Below are 12,567 nucleotides of genomic sequence, written 5' to 3' on the forward strand. Positions count from 1 at the left end.
AAATTAATTCAGCGTATCCGTGCACGATTTACCCAAGGGATCAAAACTGCTTTAAGATAAGCCAGTCGATGCCCTACTTCTGCAAGCAAAGACGCAAAATTAAACTACATGTGGTTCAGAAAAGTAAAAGGCACTCGTAAATTTTGTCCTGGTTTAAGGCATTGGGGTAAAAAAAAATATATAAACCCACACAAACATGTAGATTTAAAAAGCCAAAATATAACAGTTTAAGATGGAGATAAACATTTATTAAAATTGGGGCCCAGTGGAAATATGGACAATTATTTTCATGGGGACAGGTGAGACTGCAGAAAGTCTGACCACGTGAACTGAAAACATACAACAAAATATTTAGGCCATAAATTAAGTATAAGTAAAATGTCAATCCAAAACGTACTACACTACTGATATGGGGATACATGCAACATGTAAACTTTATTAACAAAGACTTAGAAGAAATCACGGAACTTAGAAGACAGAAAGCAAACTTTTTTTTTTAGATCATAGCAGTCAACTTAACTGCAGGTTACTGAGCTCTTGCTGTGAAGAATACAGCTCATGCGCAGGTCTGAATGAGAATTTTACACAGTAATCAAGTATTCATTGAATACTACTATATATACAGTTACAGTCCCAAAATATTCATGTGAAGATTCCAGAAGGCGGTTCATTGTTCTTTTGGAAGGGGTCGTCTAAATAGCAGTATATGCGGCTCTGTAAAACAAAGTAAAACAATGATCAGTACAAAGCAGAACTAGGTCAACAGTAACACTGCAAGTGGGTGTTTATTAAGCAAGTCCAAGAAATGTTTCTTGCAGGATATATAGATGCATGCAAAGTAGTTTTAACCATGCTGTCAGAATGACTATTACAATGACTATTACAAATTAAAAGTATAATCAACAATATAAACAGACTGAAAGCCATCAGTATATTTAAAAATAGTTTATCTAGCTCACTTCACAACAGTTAAAGTCTAATTACCTCAAGTATCTGACACTATATCAAAAAGTCCCAACAAACAGTAAAGGAGGCGGGGGACCGCAAATCCGATCGAGGAGACCAACAACAAATACACGAGTTCAATTGAAATTTGGGGTGCATAGTTCCCTTAAGAATTTGAGAGGAAAAAAACGAGGGAGCTCAGTTATTCCAAAAACAAGAACACAATAGAGTAAGCAGGAGTGGTCAGACGAGATGCATGTTTAGTGAACCACACGAATAACTACATTACAGCTTCGCAAAAAACTAGGATCTGGATTGTGAGGTGGGCCATGGGGATAATAAGGGTGTAGTACATCTCCACAACAGATCACAACTCCTGAATACGTTAAACCAGGTGGACTGAGCTTGCTACCACTGCATGGAAGAAAACACTGTCCTGGCAGATAAAGATATAGTATAATATTTGAAATGGTGTCATGAAGGTGGGATGAAACAATTAAAGTACTCCATTTGTTTGGCAAGAAGAGATTTATATAACGGTGCGAATTAAAAAAGGTCTTTAGGGGAAAAAAATGTATCAATGGTGAAAATGTGTAGTAAAGGGGGCAAAACGCAAGAACCCACAACTCCCACGCCTCGGCAATATTAACATGTACTGGGCACCACACTGCCACACCCCATGCATCATACGCCTTACGGGAAATGGCATTGACAGAAAGACTCGTCTGCAATACTAGCGAGCTCAAACATACTCCATAATGCCAGATTTCAGGTCATACAATTCTGTATAGTACACCAAGCTTCTCCAGCCAAGATTAACTGCTATTTTAACAAAACAGATTGCACCTGCCCTCAATGTCACCAGCTCAATCCTCACTTCCTCCATATGCTGTGGGCCTGCCCAGCCATACAACATTACTAGCAAAAGAAAACACATCCTTTCATTTGCACAAGAAAACTTGCTTTACGTACCATCGAAGTGTGCTTGGTGGGACTTTACCACAGGGATAAAAAACACAAAGCTATCTCCCATTTTTTGGACCTGGGGTTATTGGTGGCTAAGCGCCTCAATACTTGCTGGTAGATATCACTTGAGCATCCAACATGGCAGGCCTTGTCACATTCTATTATCACTTGGGCCCCAGCGGACACCGTTACAATCCATAGATAAAACAATCTGGGGCTCCGGAAATTATTTTCAACTAACTGGGATACTATTTTGCCCGAATTTCAACCCCCCACATGATGATGCTTTAATTACAAGTGATGCCAATGATAAAGTTGTACATAAAGACCTACTGAAAGCCATTGGTATATGTAAACATAGGTTAAATAGCCCCACGACTTCACAACATGTAGTCCAACTACCTCAAGTATCTGACAAGATATCAGAAAGTCCAATAAACAGTAAAGTAGGCGGGGGGACCGCAGAGAAGACCCCATCAGGCACAAATGGGAGGCTGGAATAAGAGCCCTGCGAATGCTGATGCCTTCAATAAGGCAAACAGACAACTCAAAGTTCCCTTGTTAATCTTAAGCACTCAATGTGATATGGTGGGACCCATCATTTCGAACAGATGTGACATTTTGTTCCATTAAAGCAAGAGGGGCTGATGCTATTCCAACACATATACAGACATCCACAGGTCGAGTTAGAAGTAAACTCAGTTCTTGCACTTGATTTAGATGGAAGTCACTATAGGTGAAAGCTAGATGCACTGTTATACACAAGAGCTAGTGTCTCCAAGAGTCTTAGGCACTATGCTCCTCACCCACGCACACTAGGCTCTCCGCAACACCAGACCAGCCTACCTGAACAACAGACTCAACTTCTACACCCCCACCAGCCTCTCCCTTGCCGCCGCCCCGCGCATCCAACGAACAACCTCCGGCGGCAGATACTTCTCCTTCTTCACCGCCAAGACCTGGAACACCCTTCCCACCCACCTACGGCTGACCCAAGACCTGCTCACATTCAGGAGACTCAAGATCTGGCTCTTCGAGCAGTAGCAACACCCCCCCCCGCCCTCCTTGAGACCCTCATGGGTAAGTAGTGCGCTTTACAATTTCCTTAATTGATATGCCATGTTCTTAGAATGTTAGCAGTGACAAGAAGGTGGAGGACAGGTGTAAAGCCACCCACTCTAAGGAGATTACTTCCTAGAAGGTATGGATGTGGTCAATTGTGTCAAGCTGATCCTGACTGCTGCACCAATACTAAGATCTCTAGGAAGTTACTTTGTGCCTGCAGAAATCCCCACCACATCTGTCAGCAGTTGGTGACCTTCCCCCACTCCCCTCAAACCACACCTGTCGTCAGTTGGGAGAGTCTCCCCCCACACACCTATCAGTTGGGAGAGTCTCCCTCCACACACCTATCAGTTGGGAGAGTCTCCTCCCCACACACAAATGTCTGCAGATGGGACAGTCTCACCATCTCTCACACAGCTGTCAGAAGTTGGGAGAGACTCTCCGCCCACAGCTGACAGCAGCTGGGTGATTCTCCCTCACCCCACAACTGTCAGCAGCTGGGTGATTCTCCCTCACCCCACAACTGTCAGCAGCTGGGTGATTCTCCCTCACCCCACAACTGTCAGCAGCTGGGTGATTCTCCCTCACCCCACAACTGTCAGCAGCTGGGTGATTCTCCCTCACCCCAGAACTGTCAGCAGCTAGGTGATTCTCCCTCACCCCACAACTGTCAGCAGCTGGGCACCCCCCATAATCCATTAAGCATCTACTAATTAATATACTTAATCTGAGAAGGGCCATCTTTACCTGGCTCATGGATCATGTAATGAACCCAACCAAGACTCTGCTGAACACCAAGCCTCCTCCATTCTTCTTCAGTCATAAGATGGGTCTTTGGTACTTGCTTTGCCAGGTCTTTGGGCAACATGACATGCCTATGGGAGGGGGAAAAAAAGTAATTAGCTACAATATACCTCACAACAGAGCACACATTGTCCAGTAGGCTAAATCTAAAAATTATACGCCAGGCCTTAATCAAATTGCAAACCTTGATTGCATACAGGTTCAACAGTTAGAAATCTAGTAATTTAGCTTTGGGAATATGTCACATATCCAGATTCCACACACACTGGTAAACCTTGGCAAATGTAAAAGGAAGGAGGAAATTATTCAGGCTGTAGTACACTGTTGCCTTCCTACATTATGTGGATTTCTACGGTTTAAGGTACCCAACTGCATTATAAATTGCAGCTCAGTGTTGGCGGCACAGAAGAGGTCTATGCCATAGCGAAGACCCCTTTTATACAAGGACAAGGGAACCCAAAGGTAATTCGGTAGGGAACTTGGGTAGCATCATATTATAGAGAACAGTGATCCCTATTCTAAAAGAATAAACAAGAGCAGATACTCATACACTAGATAGAAAGTATGACTTTTATCCAGTCGGACAAGAATTTATTTTCATAATATTTTTCAATAAGTAGCGTTTAAGAAACAATCAATAACAAGTGGGCACAGCCGTGACCCACAAAACACAAGACAGAACAACGAAAAAGATTGGCCAAAAGGCAAGCCAAAATGGGTCTGTATACTTGTACTCAGTTTACACAGACATAGATCAACTTTTAAACACCATTGCACACTCTAATACAGCTTAATCTTAGTGCATAAGGTGTATCGGTGTCGACGATGTTTAGATGCCACTATTAAATACAAGGCATCATCTTCAGGACGATAGCATTATACATTGTAGTCTTGACAGTAATATGCGGCGCCTTTTTATGTTACAGTTCCACTTAATAAGTCTCAGAGCATCCCTGCGCAATCGCGTGTGTTGGACGCCAGCCGGTGGGAAAATGCACAATCGCATTATTGTGGTAGTGGTGAGCCAGATTGCTTCATCTACTCCAGTGTTTCCCCGAGAGACTCTGGGGGGGGGGGGGGGGGGGGGGGGGACCTTGGACCCTTCCATGATAAAATAACATTGATAGCCTAAATGGAATGGCTGTGCTGTTGTGTAAGGTCAGTCTAGTGCCCTTCCCGATTACCAAAGTGATTTTGCACCTGTGATCTTTTTAGATCAACGTGGGCATGTTGTTCCTAAATGAGTCTCTCTGTTAGACTACTATGGTCAAGTTACATGTATACCTTTTAGCCATAAGCCAGCACAACTCCAAAATCCAACAACAAAACAAGGTAGAGCCACAAACAGTTGCATCATGTGACAACACATGACATTAAAAAAATCTCCATTGTCAGATTATATAAAATGCCTCAGATCTGGCATATATCTATGCAATTCTTCAGCCAAATATTTCTCATAGGCGTGACAAACAACGGACAGTACTGCAGTACACAGACGTCTTCATAATATCTACCTCCACAATAAACAGCTCTAGAAGAGACACCAAGGAATCTTAATAGTTTGATTTGTTAAGAAATGTACTGGCCACAGCCATGTATGTTTTTCTATAGCCCCCTTGGACATTTACAATGGTGATGTTTTAACAGTGATATCTGAACGTAACAGACAATTATTTAGTCCCCAGAATGTCCCCAACTATGGCAAATCGTTGGCTATCGTAGGTCTGGTGGCGGCCAAGACCTTTTATTTTTAATAAAAATGTATGCACTAAACATACTTACGGGGGCTTTCAGTCAGCCCTTTTCCCAGTAGCATGCAGAATGATTAACATTCTGCTTCTCCTACCCAAACAGTTTACACATGGCGCACAGAGATAGGCAACTTCAGCCAGTGAGTTACCAGACAGTACCCTGCTCTTCCCTCAATGTGCAGTTACACAAGTACCCTGTAGAGACCCACACAACTGGTGAAATATGTGATTTTACAACATTTAGACAATGCTTGTTTTTATAAAATGTGAGCATTTCTACAAAAACAAACAGTGACAACCTATATAAACATTGGCATGGCTAAAAAGTCACAGGCCAAGATGTCTAGTCTGTCCATTTTTTTCTTCCCTTTTTGACACTAGCAAAACCTTTTCATGTGCCTAGCTTTCAGACACCCCTCTGCCAAAGACATCTTGAGAACATTCTGAAAGCTGACCTAGGAATGCATTTTGCCTGTTGCTTACCATTGGCTTTATGGACGGCAACTCATTTTGGGTTGTATTTCCTTTAAGATGTCCAGTTTGAATTCATCACTCCAGTTGCCCAAACTTTGTTTACTATGGTCTTCCATGAAACCCCTTTCTGTGAACAGGCCTTTAAATCTTGTTCTTATCTTGTCACATTTGCTGTGTATTGAAAGAGATCAAATATCAAGCTCTTCCTCCCGAGGGAGTTTGGTGTTTACTTTTCTAAGAAAATTTATGGTGACAATCCAGCCGAGTACCCACGGTAAGAGTATGATTTTTTTTTAGCACAAAAAAAACTGCTTGTGCTGATGTTTCAGAATATTAGAAGTAGTACAAATTAAGCACTTTGTTCTGTATTTCTTTAGTGTGGCAGAAACATTTGGATACTATTAAAACACAAATATACTAGGTTATAACATTCACGCAAATCATTATTTGCGTGCAGGAAAACCATTGTGGTGCAAATTGAAGGGTCATTTCAAATTAAAAGGTCTTTGTAATGGTATTGCGCTACCACCCCATATATACTCCACGCCCTTCCACTCTACAACATTGCCCCCCACTTAGACGTGCCACTCTACTCCACTACAATTCACTCCAATCTAGGCCCACCCCACTTCATCCCAATGTACCCTCCTCTAGTCCACCCAACTTACCCCACTCCAATCCACATGCAATTCAAATCTACCACAGTCCACATCCAATCCACTATAATCCTTCCCCACTTTAACCTTCTGCCCTCAACTTCACTCCTATCTAACCCACCCCATTCTACTCAACGAACTGCTAACTATGCTCAACAACAGCTGCACTGGTGTACATAGTGGCTTATGCACATTGCCACTGCCAATACCTCACGCATAGGCGAAACCTACTATCTTTGCCAATGCTTGTTTAATAAAGTTATCACTTTAGGAGACCATCAAGAATCAAAAGCACTAACTTCAGCATGGAGGGCAGACATTTGTTACCGCACGAAACCGCCAAAACATTGAATGGTCTCCCAATTTACTCTCATCCATTATTGATTGCAGAGCGAACAAAAAAAATAATAGGTTGCTGCAAACTTTGCATAGTTTGGCGGTGTTCCATTCGTTACAATATGTCGCGACATCACGTAGTTCAATTGGTAGCTTCTCTATCCATTTGTAATCATTAGAATTCTCATAAGACAGCAAACTACACAGGAGCATACGAATCTGAAAATGAATAGCTGGAGTGTCAAATTAAGCGGGCTTCCGCTCAGCTTTCCAATGGATTTGAATCTTAGCCGCTTGGCAAACACCGCAAGACTAGGTTTTGGACGGCCACGGAAGACACCAACACATACAACGAGTACGCTCAACCAGGGCACGCGCAGTAGTACGGATTGTGTTTCCTGCTAGCACCGTAAGCCGCTATCGCCAACGGTCTCCCTCCGCCGGTCACGGTGCTACGACGACGTTCTATCGCGGCGTACGGCGACCCACCCCTCGCACAATTCTACGGGCCTCATTTGGTCTAGTACCGCGCCCTGGGTAGATGACACTCACATACCAAAAAGTTGACTGTTAAAGTACTTTGGGATACCCATTGGGCCGAGTAGACAACCGCAGCGCAGGGCTGTTGGGCAAACACGAGGCCTGCGTGCTAGCGAACCAATCGCCCGCCCTTCCCGGGAGCCACGCGCGAATCTAACTACCTGTACTCAAAGCGCTCATCCGTGTACTTGTCGGAATAGTAGATGTTCTTGTGGGACATGGTGCCGGTGGAGCGGGGCTGCTCTCGGTGCGATGCCTCCGGGGACGGGCGGCTGGTGCTTTCCGCGGCTTAAGAAGCGTCTCTGAGAGTAGTGAACTTTTTTTTTTTTTTTTTTTTACACTTTTTCTGGAAATCCCGATTTGAACCAGGCAGCTCACCACCGATTGGCAGTCCACACCGTCCCGCCCACTACGCTTTGTACCTATAGCGCTGAGCTCCTCTCTGTTGACGCCCGCCCATGCTGACCAATCACAATCCTGTCGGCAAGGGGAGAAGAAGCAGATGACGAGGGAGCACGACCAACCGTAGTAACGGTTTGGGGATGTACGCCAATAGAATAACATCAATGAAGAGAGAAGAGATACTGGTGACTTCTGCTAGTAAATGTGTAAAAGCATCGGACATGTTTGACTTGGGTTTTGCTCGATATAAATTAATAATGTGTGATTTAAATTAGTGATTTCGGAATACGCGAGTTATAAAATGTTAAATTGGACATTGTTTTGAGATAATTCAATACGTTCAGTAAAATTAGACCTATAGCCAACACCGATGCGCTCCTTTTCCGTTGTAGGGACATTATGTCAAGCCGTGCATGCAGAACAAGAAATATACCACCATAATAGGGTCCTTCATTTTTTTAAAAAGGTGACTTAAGGGAAGAGCATTGTGTTTTGTACTGTCTGTTTTCGTCTCTATGATCCCAATGAGTCGCATTTTCGTCTGCGTTTCCTGACTGGCTACATAGTTCTATCTGAGAAAAAAATATTCCCTGAATGGCCGATTGAGGCATGCGCTGTCTCTCCGAGACCTGCATTGGCGTGGGACTATTTTGTTTGTGTTCATATTGAACGTGCATGCAGCTTTTTTTTTTTGTTCTTCTGCTTCGGTCTGCTATTGAGCATTTGTTTGTGCAATGGCGATATTTGTTGTTTTGAAAAATGTGTTTGCATTTGTAAACTTAAGTATGCAGTTTGGACATTTGTTTCTGTGTTGGTGACGTTTTTTAGGGGGAAGGATAATGTTTCTGTTTGTATTTTGTGTTTCTATTTGTATTTTGATGAATTGCTGTGATGCACGCAAACGTGTGATTAATTCCACCGTTGCACTCATTGAAACTGTGCTTTTAAAGATGTATTTCAAGGATAGTTTAAGCATGCCTTTAAGTACCCTTTTAGGTCTCGCCTGAGCCAATGCGCTTGCGCATTGCTCCTGCGAGATTATAGTAAGCGGGAAAGAAAAGTCTACCAAAACGGCTGCGGATCGCATACAGTTCATGTGATCAATGCGCGTGCACAGAGCCAGCCACATAACACACCACCATTTGTGCCCCCCGCATCAGACTTGAAAGGAAGCCGCTCGCACACCACCATTTGTCTGAGCCTTGGCATCAGACCTCAAAGGAAGCCGCTCCCCCGCCCCTTCAGACTTCAAAGGAATGCGCTCCCGCGCCACGCAATGCCGAGAGCTATTTTTTTTTATTTTTAACTTCAGTCTCTGTGCTGCTGCACCACTCTCCGCCCCCACACTTTTTCTCTCCTTCATCCTGACTAGCATATTACTTTGTTGCATTCCGCACAAAGGTTTCTGATTTTCAAACATGTCAACATCACAGTAATCTTGGGTGCGGGCACAATATCCTTACATCGCTTTCCGATGCGTTCTTTTCATGTGCATTGCTTTATCCATTAGTCTCTTTTTCATGCCCTGTACTTTGCCTGGGAGCCATGCCGACTGCGGAAGCCTCGCAACATCAGGCAGTTTCCTACATTCCTGACGTTCCATCACAAGCAGGATAACTAGCTTATAGCGATACCTTCCGAGGGATGAACGCCCCCTTGAGTCTCTCTTCCCACGTTCTGTTCGGTGCGCGCTCTTCACTTGTCCAAGCTTTTCGTCATCACTCGTGTTGTTTACTGATGAACGTGCACTTTGCTCCAGGGAACGCTGTTATTTAATGTTGCTACACACACTCTAGGATCAGAGAGTGAGACCCTTTACAGCACACTACAAATTGAGCATGGAAAACAACATTAAAAGGGCTACTACTGCTTATGCTAAAATAGGTTTTCTTACATTGGGATTGTGTAAATTTAGCGTTTGCTCCTCCTAGCTAGGCATTAAAGCACTTAAATTTGTATTGCTATTTTAATGAATTGCTTAGTTGCACACATTGGAACAGTGCTTTTAAAGATGTATTGCAAGGATTGCTTAATAGCGCCTTTAAGTACAGTTTTACAATTTCTACCTTTACACACGCCTTTTTTAAAACTTTTCCCTAACTGCACAAACTTAAAGCTTGCACTGCTTTTTTTTTAAAACACCACGCACGGACTTTTAAAATTTATATGCACATTTTCTAATATTACTCTACCTCTATATATTTAATATAGGCTGAATTGTTTTCGTGGCAGCAAGCATGGAAAATGCGCCTTTAATGAACTTTTCCCAATTTTTAAAAATATACATGTCAACTATTGTAAACATGTTTTTCTGATTTCATTTTTAATTGTGCCTTTACCTTATTTTGTACACTTTCATTTAGTTACACGCTTATTTTCAAACATTTCCCCAAGTGCACGTACTTAACTCTTTTTCATACTTAATTCTTTTTCAGGCACCACGCCAGCTAGATTGTTATTATTATTTTGCGTACTTTTGTAAACCATTTTTTAGGCTTAATCTAGCACATGTTGCTTTAGCACAATTTGCTCAGTTGAATGACAAATGCCAGTCTAGACTTCAAGCACTGATAAACTCTACGATAAGATCTGTTTCCACGGAAAAGCGTTCCTGCTTTTAACACAGTTTCTTTAATTATTGTTTAAGACATTCTACTGCCCCATAAATGCTTAATACTTTAAACGTGTGCTAAGAACTCTCTATGCTACAGTGAATTTAGAGGAAGTTTTGTAGCCACCATTTGTTAACATTTAGTAAATTCCTTTCTTCTCCATTTGTAAAAAATTACAAAATTCACAAACATTAAGGATTCATATGCTATTTTACAATATGTGAACACTATACAACTTTACTTTTTTTGCAGCATGATTTTGTAAAAAGTTGTCCTTCCACCGATATTTTAATTCCTCCCGTACACAACAGTCTAATTTGTTATTGGAAAACCTTCACATTACTAAGGCACCTTTCTTTCTTTTGTTACATAGATGGAAAAGTCTATTCCTGGAACATTTATCTTTGGTGTATTGCCTTCGCCTCTACCACTAAAATATTGGATGCATTTGATTTTAGATATGTTTTGTCCAGACGCTGCCCTTTGAAGCCTACAAGCCAGTGTATAAAGAATTACAAAATAACAATATAGAAAAAACAAACACTTGCAGTGATGTGCAAGCGTGCACAAATGGACAGTGGGGCCCCCTTTATATGCTACTTTTGTGGGAAAGTGGATTTTTTGAGGCGCTGTCTTTCTAAGCGTCTAACACAGCCTGTGAAAAATAATAAAACAAATGTAATAAACACTTGCACAGATGCGCAAGTGTAGACAGATGGATGCTGGGGTTCTCTGTCCATCAGAAGTGGCTGTTTTGTAATCCGGGGCACATTGTTTATGCAGGACTCGCTCTCCTTGGGCTGTTTAGGAAATGGTCATCTACATGTACTTTTGTCCGTTTGCACATTATATCTGAAACCATAAAAGAAATTACTCTGTGCGATACTCCACCCTTCCCATAACTGCTTCCCACTTTGTATTTAAAGTATTGCCAGGCACTTCGACAGATTTCAGCACATTTATTTACGCCAATATAAACAGCTATACTTCTTTCAATTTCTTTCATTCTAGTCAATTTCTCTCAGCACATATTTTAAGCATGGTACCCAGCTGCATTACAGTACCCATATAAAGCACAGAAAAAAATATAGAAAGATAAGCTCCCTTTACAAATTTCAGATACAATACAGCTGTAAACTGGTGTTCTCTATCCATGTCAAATTGGCGAGGGAAGCAGCTCTTTTATCATCAGAATAACACAGAGGGCCTGTGCACCTTGTTTACAGAGGACTCGCAGTCTAGGGGTTATTTTGGAAAAGCACCTCTATAAACACTTCTGCCTATTCACAAATTATATTTGAAGACATATTTGAAATTAGTCTGTGCAGTATTCTTACCTACCTTTAGCTGCTTACTACTGTATATTAAAACCCTTCCAATAGCAGCTGGCTTTTGCAGATCGTTCGTTCTTTACATAATGCATAATACTGCTTCCCCCGCTACATTTACATTGCTAACAAGTATTAGGTATTAGGATGTAACAAAACTACTTTTTTAAAGTACATAGCTCCTTCATTTCAAAGTCTCAGACAGTAATTTACTGATGGTGTTACTTCAACATATGTTAATTCACAGTACTTCACACTGTTTACAAGCTATCCACTATGTGGAGAAGTGTGGCTCAATGGTTAGAGCGGCAGACCCTGATGCAGAGATCTGGCCCGGGACCAGGGTTCAATTCCTGCCTCGGTTGGTCTCGGCAGATCTTGGGCTCATAATTCCTCGGACCTGATTTCTCGCCTCGGTGCCTACTCTAAGCATGGGTCCCACGCTGCAACTCTGGGCAATAGCTTGCTTAATCTCCACAACGGCCCCCTACAGCACTAGGGATGCCTGGTTGCACCCTGGGGATGCCCAGGAGTGGACATTTCACGGGGAAAAACCAGGAAGGGTTCCCTAGCGGTATGAGTACAGCGCCAGGACACTCCGGAGTATCAGTGCGCTTTACAAATACGCCTACATTTACATTTACATTTACATTTACATTTATACAGCCCGTAGTCGGTTTTAGGAAAC

At 42.3% G+C, this 12,567-nt stretch overlaps 1 protein-coding gene across 1 annotated transcript; it reads right to left on the minus strand.

The window, feature by feature from the left end:
- Positions 1 to 226: 226 nt before the first annotated feature.
- On the minus strand, positions 227 to 7,942 carry CKS2 (CDC28 protein kinase regulatory subunit 2). Its single transcript, XM_078675641.1, has 3 exons — positions 7,699 to 7,942; positions 3,724 to 3,851; positions 227 to 714 (listed from the first exon to the last, which is right to left on the minus strand). The coding sequence occupies exons 1-3, from the start codon at positions 7,755 to 7,757 to the stop codon at positions 668 to 670; spliced, it is 234 nt and encodes a 77-aa protein (XP_078531767.1). The 5' UTR covers positions 7,758 to 7,942; the 3' UTR covers positions 227 to 667.
- Positions 7,943 to 12,567: the final 4,625 nt, after the last annotated feature.

Source organism: Lissotriton helveticus, chromosome 2_1 (assembly GCF_964261635.1).
Source record: "Lissotriton helveticus chromosome 2_1, aLisHel1.1, whole genome shotgun sequence".
Lineage (NCBI taxonomy): Eukaryota > Metazoa > Chordata > Amphibia > Caudata > Salamandridae > Lissotriton > Lissotriton helveticus.

What these genes read in the sequence shown, in the direction of transcription:
- CKS2 (XM_078675641.1), bottom strand. Translation starts at nt 7,757, where the DNA reads ATGTCCCACAAGAACATCTACTATTCCGACAAGTACACGGATGAGCGC. An exon ending in GATGAGCGCTTTGAGTACAG is followed by an intron (nt 3,852 to 7,698) that starts GTAGTTAGATTC and finishes CCCCTCCCATAG; the next exon opens with GCATGTCATGTTGCCCAAAG. An exon ending in TTACATGATCCATGAGCCAG is followed by an intron (nt 715 to 3,723) that starts GTAAAGATGGCC and finishes TTTGTTTTACAG; the next exon opens with AGCCGCATATACTGCTATTT.